The 16325-nt window shown below is 25.1% G+C and overlaps 5 protein-coding genes across 5 annotated transcripts; 2 read left to right on the forward strand and 3 right to left on the reverse strand.

Annotated features, from left to right (window-relative positions):
• Positions 1 to 2118: 2118 nt before the first annotated feature.
• On the forward strand, positions 2119 to 8295 carry DICPUDRAFT_24970 (uncharacterized protein; the record flags this gene model as incomplete). The annotated part of the gene is made up of 3 exons (XM_003282820.1): positions 2119 to 6241; positions 6296 to 6430; positions 7244 to 8295. 3 exons carry the CDS (start codon positions 2119 to 2121, stop codon positions 8293 to 8295), a joined length of 5310 nt encoding a protein of 1769 aa, XP_003282868.1.
• Positions 8296 to 8346: 51 nt separating this feature from the next.
• Positions 8347 to 9926, reverse strand: DICPUDRAFT_146490 (uncharacterized protein; the record flags this gene model as incomplete). The annotated part of the gene is made up of 3 exons (XM_003282874.1): positions 8347 to 8354; positions 8575 to 8874; positions 9146 to 9926. The coding sequence occupies 3 exons, from the start codon at positions 9924 to 9926 to the stop codon at positions 8347 to 8349; spliced, it is 1089 nt and encodes a 362-aa protein (XP_003282922.1).
• A 1150-nt stretch (positions 9927 to 11076) lies between these two features.
• Positions 11077 to 13467, reverse strand: DICPUDRAFT_51961 (uncharacterized protein; the record flags this gene model as incomplete). Its single annotated transcript, XM_003282875.1, has 3 exons — positions 11077 to 11297; positions 12213 to 12534; positions 13024 to 13467. Coding segments are annotated over 3 exons (987 nt in total), but the record flags the coding sequence as incomplete, so codon positions are not given.
• Positions 13468 to 13774: 307 nt separating this feature from the next.
• DICPUDRAFT_24880 (uncharacterized protein) lies at positions 13775 to 13963 on the reverse strand (the record flags this gene model as incomplete). The annotated part of the gene is made up of 1 exon (XM_003282876.1): positions 13775 to 13963. A coding segment is annotated over one exon (189 nt), but the record flags the coding sequence as incomplete, so codon positions are not given.
• A 244-nt stretch (positions 13964 to 14207) lies between these two features.
• On the forward strand, positions 14208 to 16189 carry DICPUDRAFT_73870 (uncharacterized protein; the record flags this gene model as incomplete). Its single annotated transcript, XM_003282821.1, has 5 exons — positions 14208 to 15030; positions 15105 to 15185; positions 15254 to 15760; positions 15833 to 15910; positions 15981 to 16189. The coding sequence occupies 5 exons, from the start codon at positions 14208 to 14210 to the stop codon at positions 16187 to 16189; spliced, it is 1698 nt and encodes a 565-aa protein (XP_003282869.1).
• Positions 16190 to 16325: the final 136 nt, after the last annotated feature.

A 16325-nucleotide genomic window follows, 5' to 3' on the forward strand; every position in this document is an offset into this window, starting at 1 on the left:
TTTAAATCAGGAGTAACAAACCAAATGAAATGATGGAGATAGATGCCAATCAGGTTAAGAGTGGTAGTTCTATAAATAGTTGATGCGGTAGTTTACATTTCAAATGGTGCGTTAAAGATAAAGATTAAAGAATGGTACATAGGTAATCTAAAGCGTCGATAGTATAGAAGGTAATATAGGGTTGATGGTAATAAAAAGGTCTCATATTCAAGTATAAGAGTTACAAGTGAAATCAGAGGTTTTAATAAAGCAATATTTTATAGTACAGTGTATTTATTTATTTCTTTTTATTTTATACCGTTTATTTCATTTGATTTTTATTGACAGTATATTATTTTTAAATTTCTGTTTCAAGAAAAAGAGTATGGTATTGGATGTGGATATTGGCAACCAAGCTCTATTTTAAATTTTTATTTTGGATGTTTGTAGTTGTAACGATATTCAATTAATTGGTTGGGGTTTGAAATGGAATCAGGTTCTAAAGGATAGACCACATAACCCATATGAATAGAATTTACAGAGTCAGGGATAATACCTTTTGCAAAACGTTGAGAGAAGCCATTGGAAAATACAAGAACAGTCAAATGGTTTGGAATTGAACCAGGTATTAATTGATACTTGATGTTATGTAAATACAAACTTTGTACGGTGGGTGGTATAAAATCAAGTGATTGATTAAAGTTGTCTAGTAAATATAAATCTGTAACTGTTGCTGGAATTGAACCAGGTGTTAATTGATACTTGATGTTATGTAAATATAGCCATGGTACAGTGGGTGGAATAAAATCAAGTGGTTGATTAAAACCATCTAATAATAAATGAATAACTGTAGATGGAATAGTTTTGGGTAAACGTTGGATAGGTCCAATAGCAAGGCATATAATATTATTTAAATCGCTAATATCACACCTTTCTTCGTAAATTATAAATTCTGAATTCAATACTTTATAAAAAGGAATTAATTTAAGTATTATTAGAATAAAATAAAAAAATTTAATGTTAAAACTTACATTTTAAATATTTTTTAACTAAAGGAATATCATCAAGTACTTCTAAACAACTGTTTGTTAGATCTTTGATTGAGTCAAGATTATTTTCTTGAATTATTAATTGAGTATCTTTATATTCTGGTAAGTTATTATTATTTATATTTGATAAAATATTGTTACAATGATGATTGTGTTTTAAAAGTTTAATAAATCAAAAAAAAAACTCTACATTTTCTTTGTTGAGGTTTTAGTTTTTAAAAAAAAAAATTGACTTTCTTTTGGTTTTGTGTTGTTCGATCTTTATTATTTAAAAATGGATATGTTGTATTTTTAGTTCAATGGTGATAACAGAAAAATAAACAATAATTGGTATGTTTTTTTAATATGATTTCGTGAAAGTTTTTGGAAGGGAAATAAAAAATATTTTAAAATTAAATAATTTTAAAAAAAAAAAAATTTTTAACCGATATCAGGCGATATGAAAAAAAGATAAAAAATAATTTTATAACTATATATAAAATTACTCCAAACTTTGCACGGTATTACTTGTGGTTCTGATTGATTGTTTAAATGGATAAATTGAGAATTGTTATGGATGGTGGAAGAAAATTTATTTAAAACTTTTAAATTATTTCAAACCTAATTTTTTTTACTATTTTAAGATATGAACATAAAATAGAGTAAAATTAGTAATGTGAATAAAAATTAAATTCTTTTATTTTATTTATAATATTTTTTTTTATTGAAGTATGGTCTGTTATTAAGGAATACAAAGATATGAGACATACAAAATATTTATTAAAAGGAAAATTTTTATTAAATAATTTATTACACCCTAAAAAAAAATAAATTTGTCACATTTTTTAAAGGGGAGGTAATTATAACGGTTTGGATATTTTTTTTTTAAAATCAAAAAAAAATTAATAAAAATATTAATTTTTTTTTTTCAAAATTTTTTTTTATTATTTTTTTTAAGTTGTAATTTATTTTTTTTTGTTTAAAATAAAGACAGGCAGAAATAACAAATAAATAAATATAGAACTTCTTTAAAAGTAAGTATTTTTATATATTTATTTATAAAAAATTAATTTTTTTTAAAATAAATTAATTTATTTTTTCCATAGATATCATGAGTATTTATGATAAAAATCAAAATACTCTTTCAGAGTATATAAAAGATTACTTAAATGAAGCGTATTATAAAGAATTAAAAAAAGAATTTCAAATAATCGAAAAAGAAATCAAAGAAAGTGAAAAAAATTATGATAATATCTCAAATTTAATAAAAGAAATATTATTATGTATTAAATCACCAAAACAACTATTAAATATCAATGTAGATGTACAATCAAACTTTTTATATTCACCAGATAATAATCATCAAATATTTAAACCCATTCATACAAATATTAATAAAGTCAATAGTTTAATAGAGGAAATAAAGAGAAATTTCAACAGTAAAAGTACCGATTATAATAGAACAGTATTATTAAACAGTATTATGAAAAAACTTAATAGCTATTCAGAACAAAATAAATCATTTATCAATAAATTAACCGATACAGTAGCCAGTTCAAAAAAAAAATCAGTAAATATTTTAGCTCCATCTCCTTTATGGTTCAGCGAAGATTTAAAACATTATGAAGTTAAATCACTAGACCTTGCATATGATATAACATCATATAATGTATTAGAACATCAATTTAAAAAGAAGGATAAAAATCAAGCAGGAAACAGTATTGGTAGTACCATGGATGACAAAGTTTATTTCAAAGTAGAACATGGTGGTAGACTTATAATGCCAGCAAGAGAACATGCAATTTATCAATTTTATAAGAAATTGTTCCCAAACTCTAAATCAGCATTGGTTTCGCCTACTCAATTAATTCTAATCGATAACTTGAAAATCCTAAATCCAGAATCTATAAGAGAACTAGGGGAATATAAAACTAAGCATAATGAAACAAATATTGAAAAGTTATTAGAGTATGAACCAGAGTTAAGAAAAAAAGTTGAAGATACTTTACAAAATCACTACCATGTATTTTTACAAGCGTCCCTATTCACCAAAGGTACACGCTTTGACAAATATTTAGAAAGCTGTGAAAAAAAGATGAAGTTAAATGGTTCAAATTGTCAATTCGATGATATTGATATAGAAAGTTTTAGTTCACACGTTATTGCAAGTTTATTAGTTTTACCAACCGATTATAAACCAGACAACTTGATTTTAGAAGAGGACTCTAATTATATTATTGGCATCGATAATGATCAATCATTGGAAGCAAATGAAATTGAATTAATATCTGATGGAGCTGATGCATTGCCTAATTTAAAGAATGTTTTATACACATTAAAGCCATTGATGGTTCAACCAGTCAACGAAAGTGTGAAAAATGAAATCCTCAAAACCAATCAAGCTTTATTCATTTTAAAATGGCTTGAGACCTTATACAAGAAACAAAAAAATTATGAATCAATAATATCAATGCAAATAGAATCAAAAGGTTTGGAAGTGTCAAATGAATATATAGAAAAAAAAAAAGAAGAAATTAATTTACCATTGGAGTTTAAAAAAGGATGGGTTCATTTAATGGATAAAAGATTTAAAAAAATTAAACAAATATTACAATCAAATCAAACAGCAACTCATCAAGATTTATTCAGTCAAATCCATCCACTATCAAGTATTTATTATGAATATTTATCAAAAGTTTATAATGATCAACCCATAGATATCATTTCGGCCTTGTATAAGAAAACAAATAAACTATCTTTTCAAGATATTATAAAATCAGAAAACTCCCAATTTAACCAAGCACAGTTTCATGAATTATTACAAAACTCTTTAATATTAGAAAAATCTATTTCAATTTATGACGCAATCAAAGAGTATATATCAACTATAGAGTTTAGTTCATTAAGTCAATGTATAAAAACTGATGATGATTTAAATGAATGTGGTGAAAATTGTAAAATAACATGTAAAACAAGGAACATTGTTATTGAATTTCTTTCAACAATCTGCTCACTCTTTGATTACACGTTATTTCACCCATCATGGTATAAGGAAAAATTTAATATTTTTTCAAAATTATTAAGATATGGTGCATCGGTTGATGTACTTAATTTAATTATAAGAAATCTAAATATTATAATTAAAAATGAAGACTATAACACAATTATTAGAGAAAAGGAGGTGTTAACAAATCCTAATATTTGCAATCAAATAGAGTTTTTAATAGACCATTATAAACTAGATGTTGAAAGAGTAGAAAACAAATCAACCCTTCTAGATATAGTTTCAACACATAATCTTCCAAATTTGTTTATAAAGTTGTTAGAACTTGGTGCTGGCAAAAATTCAAATCCATCAGTTATCAGTAGATACTATCAAAATCTTTCAAATGACCAGAAATTAGAATTAAAGCCATATTTAATTAATTTGTTTTCAGTTAATCCCAAGATAAATTGGAGAATTGCAATTAATCAACTATTCCCATTACAAAATGAACAAACCAGAGACTCAACAAAGTTAATATCAGAAATCACTAACACTACAAAAAGAATTATTTCTGATGAATACTGGGACCAGTTATTTGATTCCCATGGACAACTAAGGAGATCAAACGAATACGGATCGAGAACAGTTACTTTAATCCAAGATAGCTTTGGTAATGGAATCTATTTAAAGTTTAAACCACAATTTCCTGGTACAGAAATAGCAGTAAATAAATTAAGTGAAATTATATTTGGCAACGGTTTAACTCCATATTGTGAATTAGCATCCATCAATGACTCACCAGTTTTATTAATTCAGCAAGTATATGGTGAACCTCTAGTTGACATTTTTAACGACTCACCAAATATAATTGGCCAACTGGAACCAATTAATATCTCTAAACAATTGATCCTATCAATGTTAATAAATAATGCAGATGGAAATTTAGGAAATTTTATTGTGTCAAAAACTTTAACTTCTAAAGATCAAAGATATGGATATAGACTTGTATCCATTGATAACGACCAATGTTTTATGCCATCAGTTTCGAAATCATTGGGTACATTTGAAAAATCATTACAAGTAGATACCGTTTTGTTTTTATTTAATCAAATGAATGATAAGGTGCATAAAGATGTAATAGACCGTATTAGCAAAATAGATGTGTATAAAGAATTGTTTAAATGGTTAGAAGCTTTAAAATATAACCATCAATCATCATTGGACCATTTTTCATCAAATAGAGAAAGATTAAAAAAAGAAAAAGAGACAGTTATTGGTGTATCTTTTAACAGAGGTATGATTTCACATATCTTTTCAAAACTAAAGAGACTACAGCAGCTTTTGAAAGAGAATACATCAGTCACTCACATAGAAGTTTTAGAATTCATAGAGCCATTAGTTTCAAATAGATATAGACCATTTTTAAATTTAGATGTCTCACTAAATGATAGATACTTAAAATTAAAAAACTTTAATACTTATTCAAAAACATTAGTTTCGTGCTCAAAACATCCATCAGCTCAAATTTTATTATCAAGAGATATCCCTAATGTTAAGGATATAATGGATCAACTATGGAGTGGAAAATATGGACCATCTCAATCACTTGAAGAATTAAATTCATTAGATAAAGATGTGAAAACACTAAATGATTTAATAAATCTTCTTGATAACAAAGCCATCAATTTAAATAACAAATTTTCAACTTATAATATAGAATGTTTGTTAAAATTCGACTTTATCAATATTCCAAAAGAAAAACAAAAAGCTTTATTCAATTTTTTAGCCAATATGGAAATTTCAATTGTTACTTTAAGAAATTGCAATTATTTCAATCAATCCTATTTAAATAATCTTCAAATTGACTCTATAGTTAGGTTAGATATATCATCCTGCAAAGATCTACTTTCTATTGGCAACGTTTTCAAATCTATGGTAAAAATATCAATAAAAGATTGTTCAAATCTAACCAATTTTAGAATCAAAGCACCAAACTTAAAAGCATTAACTATTATAAATTGCAGCCTAAAAAACTTCATATCCAAATCACCAGAACTTCAATTTCTAAATTTAAAAGGGTCAATTAAAAGTGTAGATATTAATATCTTCGAATTATCTCAAAGTTATAAAAATTTGGAATATTTAAATATTTCGGAATCTATATACGAGACTCTTCACATTAGATCAAATTTAAAAACTTTAGATTTCAGTTCAATGAAATTTTTATTTGAAATAACCTTGGAAGCCAGTTGTATAGAATCAATTAATTTCGAAGGTTGTGACATACTATATGAAATAAAAGGCTCTGGGGACTATTTCCAAAATATAAATTTGTGGAAATTATTAAATAATCCAAATAACAAACAAATAATTGAAGAAAAAAAAATGTATATCAATTTAAGAAATGACCTCCCCCTTCTTTTATTTTGGTCTAGAAGTACTATCCGTGGTGTTTCGTTTATATTAGAAAATCGTATAGTACCTCTAACAATTTTTATCCAACACCATATATACATGGGAGACTTAGGATCATTTATAAACAAATGTAAACTCCTTCCCAAAGAAACCGAATGTCTCTCTTTGTGTGATGACTTTGATGAAAACTTAGATTCACACTTCTTTCCAAAAAATCTAAGCTGCTTATACCTCGGAAACATCAAAAAAGAAATTTCAAAGGAAATATTACCACCAAAATTAAAACTATTATATTTAGGTAATGGTTATCAATTTAAATTATCAAACATTATCAGTCATACAATAGAATGTCTTTACTTAGAAGATATTAAGGAACCATTACAAGAAAATACAATTAGACCAATTATAAAAATTTTGGTATTATGCCCTGGGTTTAATCACCCAATCACTCCATCAGTTATTCCAAATACAGTAAAGCAACTCTCAATCATTTCAAAAAAAAAAGATATTGAAGTACCAACAAGTATAAAGATTTTAGAATTCTATGATGATGCCTATAGTCCAGAAATTATTAAACCATTTAATGTTAAAGATTTATTAATTGATAACGTGGATCATTTTTTAGGAGAAGTAAACTTTTATAATGGTCCAATGACATTAATTACAAGAATCTTTAAAGAAATTCCATTTTTTACTAAAGAAACTGAAAAAAATCGTTCTTTAAAGAATTTTACTACCGAAAATATCAAAATTTTTTATGATATCAAATCACTAAAAAGAAGTTCTAAAGTATTAGAATATTGGGACCCACCAACTCCAAGATTTATTAATGAAGTTGCAAGTAATATCAAAAATCTTTATTTAGGCCATCTCAACTATATCATTCCTCTTGAACATATCCCTCCAAATATTAAAAGATTAGAACTTTTAAATGGATTCAATCAAGCATTACTTCCACACCAACTACCAAATACAATCAAGCACCTTGTTATTGGAGGTATTAAAAAACCATTAGAAATTGGTTCAATTTCAAAAGCTACAACTCTAACATTGCTGAATGGATTTGATAAATCATTAAGACCTGGGTTCATAGGTGAATCAGTAACCAATCTATTTATTGATGAACTTAAGTATCAACTAAAACCCAATGTTATACCATCATCTGTGGTCAAATTAAGAATTTCAGATCATCAAATTCAATCCGATACTCTGCCTCTATCTGTAAGAGATGCCCATATAACATTAAATAGCAAGGCTTTGCCACCAAACTCTATTCCACCTAGTATTACAACATTAACAATTTCAATCAATAGTTTTAACCACTTAAATCACTCTTTAATACCAAACTCTGTTAAAAATTTATACATTATCAATAATAGCTCAAATTCAATACCAATTAATTTTGTGATACCAGATTCAGTTATATTGTTAGAATTGAGAGGGAACTTTGATTATATTCAACCTGGTATGATCCCAGATTCAATTAGAGAACTTTATATTGACAAAATCAAAATACCTTTAAAAAACAAATCAATTCCATATTCAGTTACCACACTCGAGTTTGGTAATGATTTTAACAATAGTTTACAGGCTGGAATAATTCCAGACTCTGTTACGGAGCTCTATATTGGCAAAATAAATTTACCAATTTTCAAAGCCGAATCAATTCCAAATAGTGTAAAGATCTTAAACTATTCTTTGCTAAGCAGACATATATTCGATTTAAGTTTTATACCAGATTCAGTTACCGATATTTACGTTTTCGAATCCCCCTATTTAATAGAAGATAATTTAGTTGGTGATTGTGTTCCATTTAATTATCATCCAAACTTTTATAAAAAAAGAGAAAAATCATATAATAATAAAAACTATTATATTTATGATTAAATTATACAAATAAAATTAATATAATAAAAAATTAATTAATTATATTTAAAATTAAATAACTAAATTAGAAAATAATAGAAAACCTAAACCTCTAATCAATTTTTATTTTAAAATAAAAATAAATTTTTTTAGCGCAATTATTAAAATTTCTTTTATTTAATTATTCATTTGATAAATAAATATAACTTTATTTATATTACAGATTATCCACTATTGGTATTTTTTATCTTATTTCCCGTTATAACCTTGTATATTTGTAGTTGGAATAATAACTAATACTTTGATCGGGGTTTGAAATGGAGTCGGGTTCTAAAGGATAGACCACATCCCCCATATTAATAGAAGTTAAGGAGTCAGGGATAATACCTTTTATAAAACGTTGAGAGAAGCCATTATCAAATGAAAGAATATTTAAATGGTTTGGAATTGAACCAGGTATTAATTGATACTTGATGTTATGCAAATTCAGCCTTTTTACTGTGGGTGGTATAAAATTAAGGGGTTGGTTAAAGCCATCAAGTAAAAATAAATGTATAACTGTTGCTGGAATTGAATCAGATATTAGTTGATATTTGATGTCTTGTAAATACAAATATATTACGGTGGGTGGTATAAAATTAAGTGGTTGATTAAAGCCATCTAGTAATAATAAATGTGTAACTGTTGCTGGAATAGTTTTGGGTAAACTTTGAATAGGTCCAATAGCAAGGTATCTAATATTTAAATCATTAATATAGCACCCTTCTTCGTAAATTGTATATTTAAAATTTAAAACTTTATTTAAAAGAATTAATTTAAGTATTATTAGTATAAAATAAATAGAATTTTAAATTTTAAAGTTAAAATTTACATTTTAGTGTTTTTAATTTTTTTTCAACCAAATAACATTTTGGTTTTAAATCTTCTTTAACTAAAGGATCATCAACTACTTTTAAATAGCAGTTTATTAGATCTTTGATTGAGTCGAGATTATTTTCTTGAATTATTAATTGAGTATCTTTATATTTTGGTAAGTTATTATTATTTATTTTTGATAAAAGATTGTTACATTGATGATTGTGTTTTAAAAGTTTAATAAATCCATTATCAATATAATTAATATTGTTAATATCATTATTATTAACATCATTATTACAATTAATATCATTATTATTAATATTATTATTAACATCATTATTATATTTAATAGCATTGTTATTGTTTTCTATTGTTGTTGTTATTATATTATTTAAATCTTTGTTTTCTTCAAATTTAGTTGTTAATAATCTTTTGATATCATTTTCTTTTGCATTGATAATATCTTTTAATTCTTTAAATATTTTTGAAGCTTTATTAAAATTATTATCATTGTTTTCTTTAATTTGTTTAAAGTGATTGTTTGATTCATCCAATATTATTTTATTATTTTCTAAATAGTTGTTTAGTTTTGATATTGTTTGATTATATTCTTGTTGTATTTGATTTCTTAAATTTATATCTTTTAATTTTTTAAAACTATGACCATTATGAATATCGGAAATACAATTAATACAGACAGGAGTGTTGTTTGGACAAGTTGAGCATATTAATTCTATATCTTTATTGGGATGATCTAAGCATTTGGTATCATATTGTTGATTGTTATTTGACATTATTTTGTATATTTATTTTTTTTGAATTTAAAATTTTAATTGATTAAAATAATTATAATTTATTTACTCTCTATAGCTATAACATCAACAAAGTTTATTTTTATAAATTTTTGCGCTGGTGCCACAAAATAAAATTAAAAATTCGAAAAATTTTTTTTAAATTTTTTTTTCAAATTGAATTAAGACTTAAAAAAATCAAAAAAAATGAAAAATTATGATAATTTCTTAAGTTTATTAAAAGAAATAATATTATATATCAAATCACCAACAACTTTAAAGACCTTAAATTATTCTATGTTAAGCAGACATATTTAATTTGATTTTGGTTTTATACTATCAATATTTAGATTTTCGAATCCCTCTATTTAATAGAAGATACTGCATAAACAAGCGAAAATATTTAGTGATGCATAAAATATTTATTACATATTGCTTTTTAAAATTAGGAAAAAATGTTTTTCCTTTTTATAATATTAGAGTATTGAATATTTCTTCCAGAAAGAGATTCTGGTATTGGATGATAATAAGAAGTTGGTAATTGTATTTTGGTAGCGGATTGTGGAATAGTATTTGAATTTAGAGGTTGATTGAAACCATGTCCAAATCTTAGTTTAGTGATTGATTCGGGCAATGAACCTACTTGAAGAGGATGGTCATATTTAGAGGACAAACTTAAATCTACTACTGAATTGGGTATTATACCGACTGGAAGAGGTTGTTCGAAATTAAATAGTTTTAATTTTTTAACTGATTGTGGGATTGAATTGGTTTGAATATTTGATGGTCCATAATGGAAAATAACTAAATGTGTAATTGATGGTGGTAAGTCATTTTCTAATAAATCGGTTTTATTTAATGATAAAAATAAAGTTTGAATTGAATTTGGAAATAAATTTTTATCAAGCTCATAACTATCTTTTTCTATTTCTAAATGTTGTACATTCGGTGGTATTACTTGTCGTTCTAGGGGTTGGTTATAAGATTTTAAGTTGAGTTTGAATATTGATAGTGGAAGTACATATGGCTCCAATACTCGTCGATATGTAGGTAGTTTTAATACTTCAATGGATGGGGGTAAAGTTTCCCTAGATATCTCTTGATTAAAATTTGATAGGCACAAATTTATAAGGCTCTTTAATGGTGATAAAACGTTTAAAAATGGCTGATCAAATGAAAACATTTGCAGTTTAGTGATTGATTCTGGAAGTGAACCTTGTTGTATAGGGCAATTAAATAATAAAGTCATAAAGATTTCTAAATGAGGTGGAAGAACATTTGGTTGAAGTGGTTGATTATATTGATGAAGAAAAAGGTTTTTGCAAGTTATTGGCAAATCACCAGTTTTCAAAGGTTTGTTAAAAGAAGAAAGCTCTAACTTTACAATTGAATTAAATAAACCAGGAGTAATACTTCTGTTAAAATTTTTCAATGCTAAACATTTTAATGAGTCTGGAAAAATACCAACACTAAACTTTGGAATCGCTTTTATTGCTATACTAGTAAGAGATGGTGGTAACATATTTGGTGTAAATGGTAGAATGTATTGAGGCAAAACTAATCTACTAACACTTGGTGGTATTACTGATTTGATATCGATTTGATAACTGTACCACATACTAAATTCCAACCTTGTAACTGTTGGAGGAATATCACCTATTTTAATTTCTTTATTGAATTTACCTATGAATTCTAATTCAGTTGTGCCATAAGGAATAACCTGACCGTGTGGTTCCAATGGTTCATTAACAGAGATAATAACTTTTGTTGCATATCTTCTATGTGGATGATATCTTAGTTGATTCATTGACCAGTCAATCATCATTACTTTATTTTCATTATATAATCTATGATGTCTTTGTATTTCCTTTAATAGAAACTTGTTCCTCCATATTGAAAAAAACAATTTATCATTATCATTATCACTATTCATTTTTTATTTATTTAAAATTTATATATTATTATTGACAGGAAAGTTTGTGTGTGTTAATATTAAAAATAAATTGATGGTAAATATTTTTTTTTTTTTTTTAAATTTTTATTTTTATTTTTTTTAAAAAATCAAAATCAAATATCTTATAAATTTTTATTATGTGAATAATAAAAGCAAAGTATCAAAAAATTTAAAACTTAGAAATTATAATAACAATATCTGTTAATATTTTTTAAATTTGATGTCTAAATTTCGGCTAGATAAAGAATCTGGTATTGGATGTGGATATAGATTATTTATTTTTATTTGAGTAACAGATTGGGGAATAGAAGTTGGATCTAGAGGCTGATTAAAACTAAAACCTAAATCTAATTTAGTGAGGGACTCTGGTAAAAAACCAACTGGAAGAGGATGATTAAAGAAATGAGGTAATGATAAATCTTCTACAGAGTTGGGAATTAAACCGACTGGAAGAGGTTCTTTGAAATGAAGTATACAGTTATATGATCCTATATCTATTTTCTTTACATTTGGTGGTATTACATGTGGTTCTAATTTATGTTTATAGTTTCTTAAAGTGAGTTTAGTTACTGATGGTGGAAGTTCATTTGGTTTTAAAACTTGATTAAATAAAGGTAATTCTAAAGTTTCAATAGATGGTAATGTTTTGATAGATATCTCTTGATTAAAGGAATTTAGGAACAGTTTTTTTAATGACTTTAATGGTGATAGAATGTTTGATAATGGTTTATTGAAATTAAACATATTAAGTTCAGTAATTGATTCTGGAAGTGAACCTTGTGGTATTGGTTGATTATAGTATACAATTTCAAGTGTTTCTAAATGAGGTGGAAGAATGTTTGGTTGAAGTGGATGATTGTAGCGACGAAGATAGAGTTTCTTGCATGTTATAGGCAAATCACCAGTTTTTAAAGGTTGGTCAAAAGAGAAAAGCTCCAACTCTACAATTGAATTAAATACACCAGGAGTAATACTTTGATTGAAATCAAACAACTTTAAAAACCTTAATGAGTTTGGAAGAGTACCAATTCTAAATTGTTGATCTGATCCTATGGTTAAACTAGTAAGAGATGGAGGAAATAAGTCTGATGTGATTTGTTGATCGAATTGGGCATAATACAATTTAGTGACACTTGGTGGTATAACTGATTTGATATCGATTTGATGAGTGTACCAATCACAAAATTCTATACTTGTCACTGTGGGAGGAATATCACCTACTCGAATTGGTTGATTGAAATCACCTGTAAATTCTAATTCTGTGGTTCCATAAGGTATAGCTTCGCCATATGGTTCTAATGGTTCATCAATATGAATTCTAATTTTGGTTGCATATCCTCTATGTGAATGATATAAAAGCTGATCCATTGACTCGTCAATCTCCATTACTCTATTTTCATTATATAACCTTTGATGCCTTTGTATTTCATTTAAAAGACATTTGTTCCTCCAAATTGAAAAAAATAATTTATCATTATTTCTATTTTTATTATCTTTATTATAAATAATATTATTTATTTTATTATTTTCATTATCTATATCTGTATTACTGTTACATGCAAAAAAATTTCTTTTTTTTATATTTTGCATACCATGATTATTCATAATTGATTAATTGGGAAAAAAAAAAAAAAAAAAAAAATAAAAAAAAAAGTTTTTAAAAATTTTTAATAAAATAAAAATAAAAAAATTAAATTTTAATCATTTTTTTCTTTAAATTATAAACAATAAGAATATTTTCAATTTATTTTAACAATTATATTTTTTAATTTTATCCTTTTTTTTTTTTTTTGATCTTTATTTATTTAATTATTTATTTGAATTTTTATTTATTTATTATTTTAATATATATTTTATATTAACCACCATTAGTATATCTTAGATAAAAATACTTAGATTATAATCTTGGATGTATGTATTCGGGATAAAAATTAATACTTTGCTTGGGGTTTGAAATGGAGTCAGGTTCTAAAGGATAGACCACATCTCCCATATAAATAGAAGTTATAGAGTCAGGGATAATACCTCTTGTAATACGTTGAGAGAAACCATTAGAAAATTCAAGATAAGCTAAATGATTTGGAATTGAATATATACATCAAGTATAATTATAATTTGAAGTTTAATTATTGCCAGTGTTATTTCTCCACATTTATGATTGATTTAATTATGGTTGTTTATTTCATTGAAAAAAAAAATAATTAAAATTTAAAAAAAAATTTAAATTTTTTTTTTTTTTAAATATTTTTTTATTTTTTTTTTTTTAAGAGGGATTTCATAAGTATATTTAATAAAATAATTAATTATAATAAATATATAATAAATAAAAAATGGATATAAATATGATGGATATTGAAAAACATATAGAAAAAATAAAAATATTTAAAGACGATGAAATGGATGAAATGACCGTTATATTGGATGATGATGACGAATATATATCAACCTATATTCAAGGTCAAAAAGACATACATCAGCTATTACCAACCCATGTAATTCAAGTTATATTTCAAATTGCATTGATGGATAATGGAAATATAGAATCAACTATAGAGACATGGGACTGTATGAATAGGGATAGATTAAATATAGAATTAGTTTGTAAAGATTGGTGCTCAATTATAAAATCATCATGCAACACACTATCACTCTCTTTAAATAATTTATTACCAGTTACAAATCAAATTTCAACATTTACAGCATTAAAGAAATTGGAAATCGTTTGTTTGAATAATGACTATTCGGATAGTGACGACAGCGACGATAGCGATACCGATACCGATAGTGAAAACGATGATGAACCCATTACAATTAGAAAAAATGAAAAAGAAAATAAAAATAAAATTATTGAAATCCATGATGACGATAGCGATGATGAAGAGCATGCATCACACAAATCTAATCAAGCATCTGATACCATCATCAAACATTTAATTACAATTATAGAATCCCAGCACCCAACACTAAGGATTTTAGACCTCTCAATGTTGGGTTTAAGAGAGTATCATATTGAAAAGCTGCTACCATATTTAAGCAAACACAGATACATTGAAGAGCTAATACTAGACAGCAACCCTATTGGGGATCAAGGTATCATATTTATTTCAGATTTATTAAAATCAAACTCTGTTTTAAAAGAATTAGATGTGCAGTGTATGTATTCTCCCAAAAATAACCTCAATGTGATTCTTATCATACTAACAGTACACTACTATAACTACTTTTAGCATCCAAAGCAGAAAATGGTTTAGAATATATCGGTGCTGCAATTGCTCAAAACAAAACCTTAAAGAAATTGATATGGTCATGTAGCTATCTATACTATGTATATATCATTTGTATAAACTATTGATATTAACTTTTTATTATTATTTAGATAACAAATCAAGTTACTCTAGCATAATCTATTTAAGCAATGGATTAAGGGTTAACAATATATTAGAATCATTGGTATTAAGAGGATGTAAAATAGAAGGTTGGGGAGCATACAGTTTAAGCGAAACTTTAGGTATTAACAAATCTTTAAAAGAATTAGATTTAGCACAGAATGAATTTGGTGATAGAGGAGGTTGTAGTATTGCAGAAAAACTAAATTTACATCCATCATTGACAACATTAGATATATCATGTAATTCAATTTCGACTGAAGCTTTCAATTCAATTTTTCAAGCTCTGGAATCAAACCATACACTAACATCATTAAATTTATCAAAAAATATAATCGATACCTCTATTCCAATGGAATCAGTTTTCTTTTCGCTGTCTCACAATAAAACCTTAACCTCTTTAAATCTATCAGAATGTTCATTACAAAATTACCACTTTGATTTAATTTCACAAGGTTTGGTAAATAATAATACATTATTAAAATTAGATTTATCAAGTAATTATTTAAAAATATTATTATTTTTATTTTTACAAAATATATTAATTTATTTTTTATATTTAATTTTAGGAAATAATATTAGTAGCATTGATCCATTTTTACAAGTACTTTGTAAAAATAAAACATTAAAGTCTATTAATCTTTCGAGTAAGTATAAAGATATATTACAGCCAACTTAAATGTCAATATCAATAGTAATATTAATTTTTATTTTTAGAACATAAAATTAAATTAAATGATATCAATATATTGCTTCACTATATAATCAAAAAGAATCAAGCCTGTAGATCAATTAAATTAAAAACCATTGTGCATCAAATCGAATTTATAAACTTATCACTTTCGCCAGAACCAGTAACAAGAGCAATTTATGATTTATTAAAAGAATACAGATCTAAATTAAACTATACAAAAATAAAAATTTAAAATAAAGGTTGTTGTTTATTTTATTTATATTTTTAAATTTATTTATATTATGCATATAATATAAAGTATTTTTTATTTTTCTTTTTTTTTTAAATTCCAGTTTACTATTTACTATTTACTATTTAATATTTACTAT

This window comes from Dictyostelium purpureum (assembly GCF_000190715.1).
Source record: "Dictyostelium purpureum unplaced genomic scaffold DICPUscaffold_1, whole genome shotgun sequence".
Taxonomy (NCBI): Eukaryota; Evosea; class Eumycetozoa; order Dictyosteliales; family Dictyosteliaceae; genus Dictyostelium; species Dictyostelium purpureum.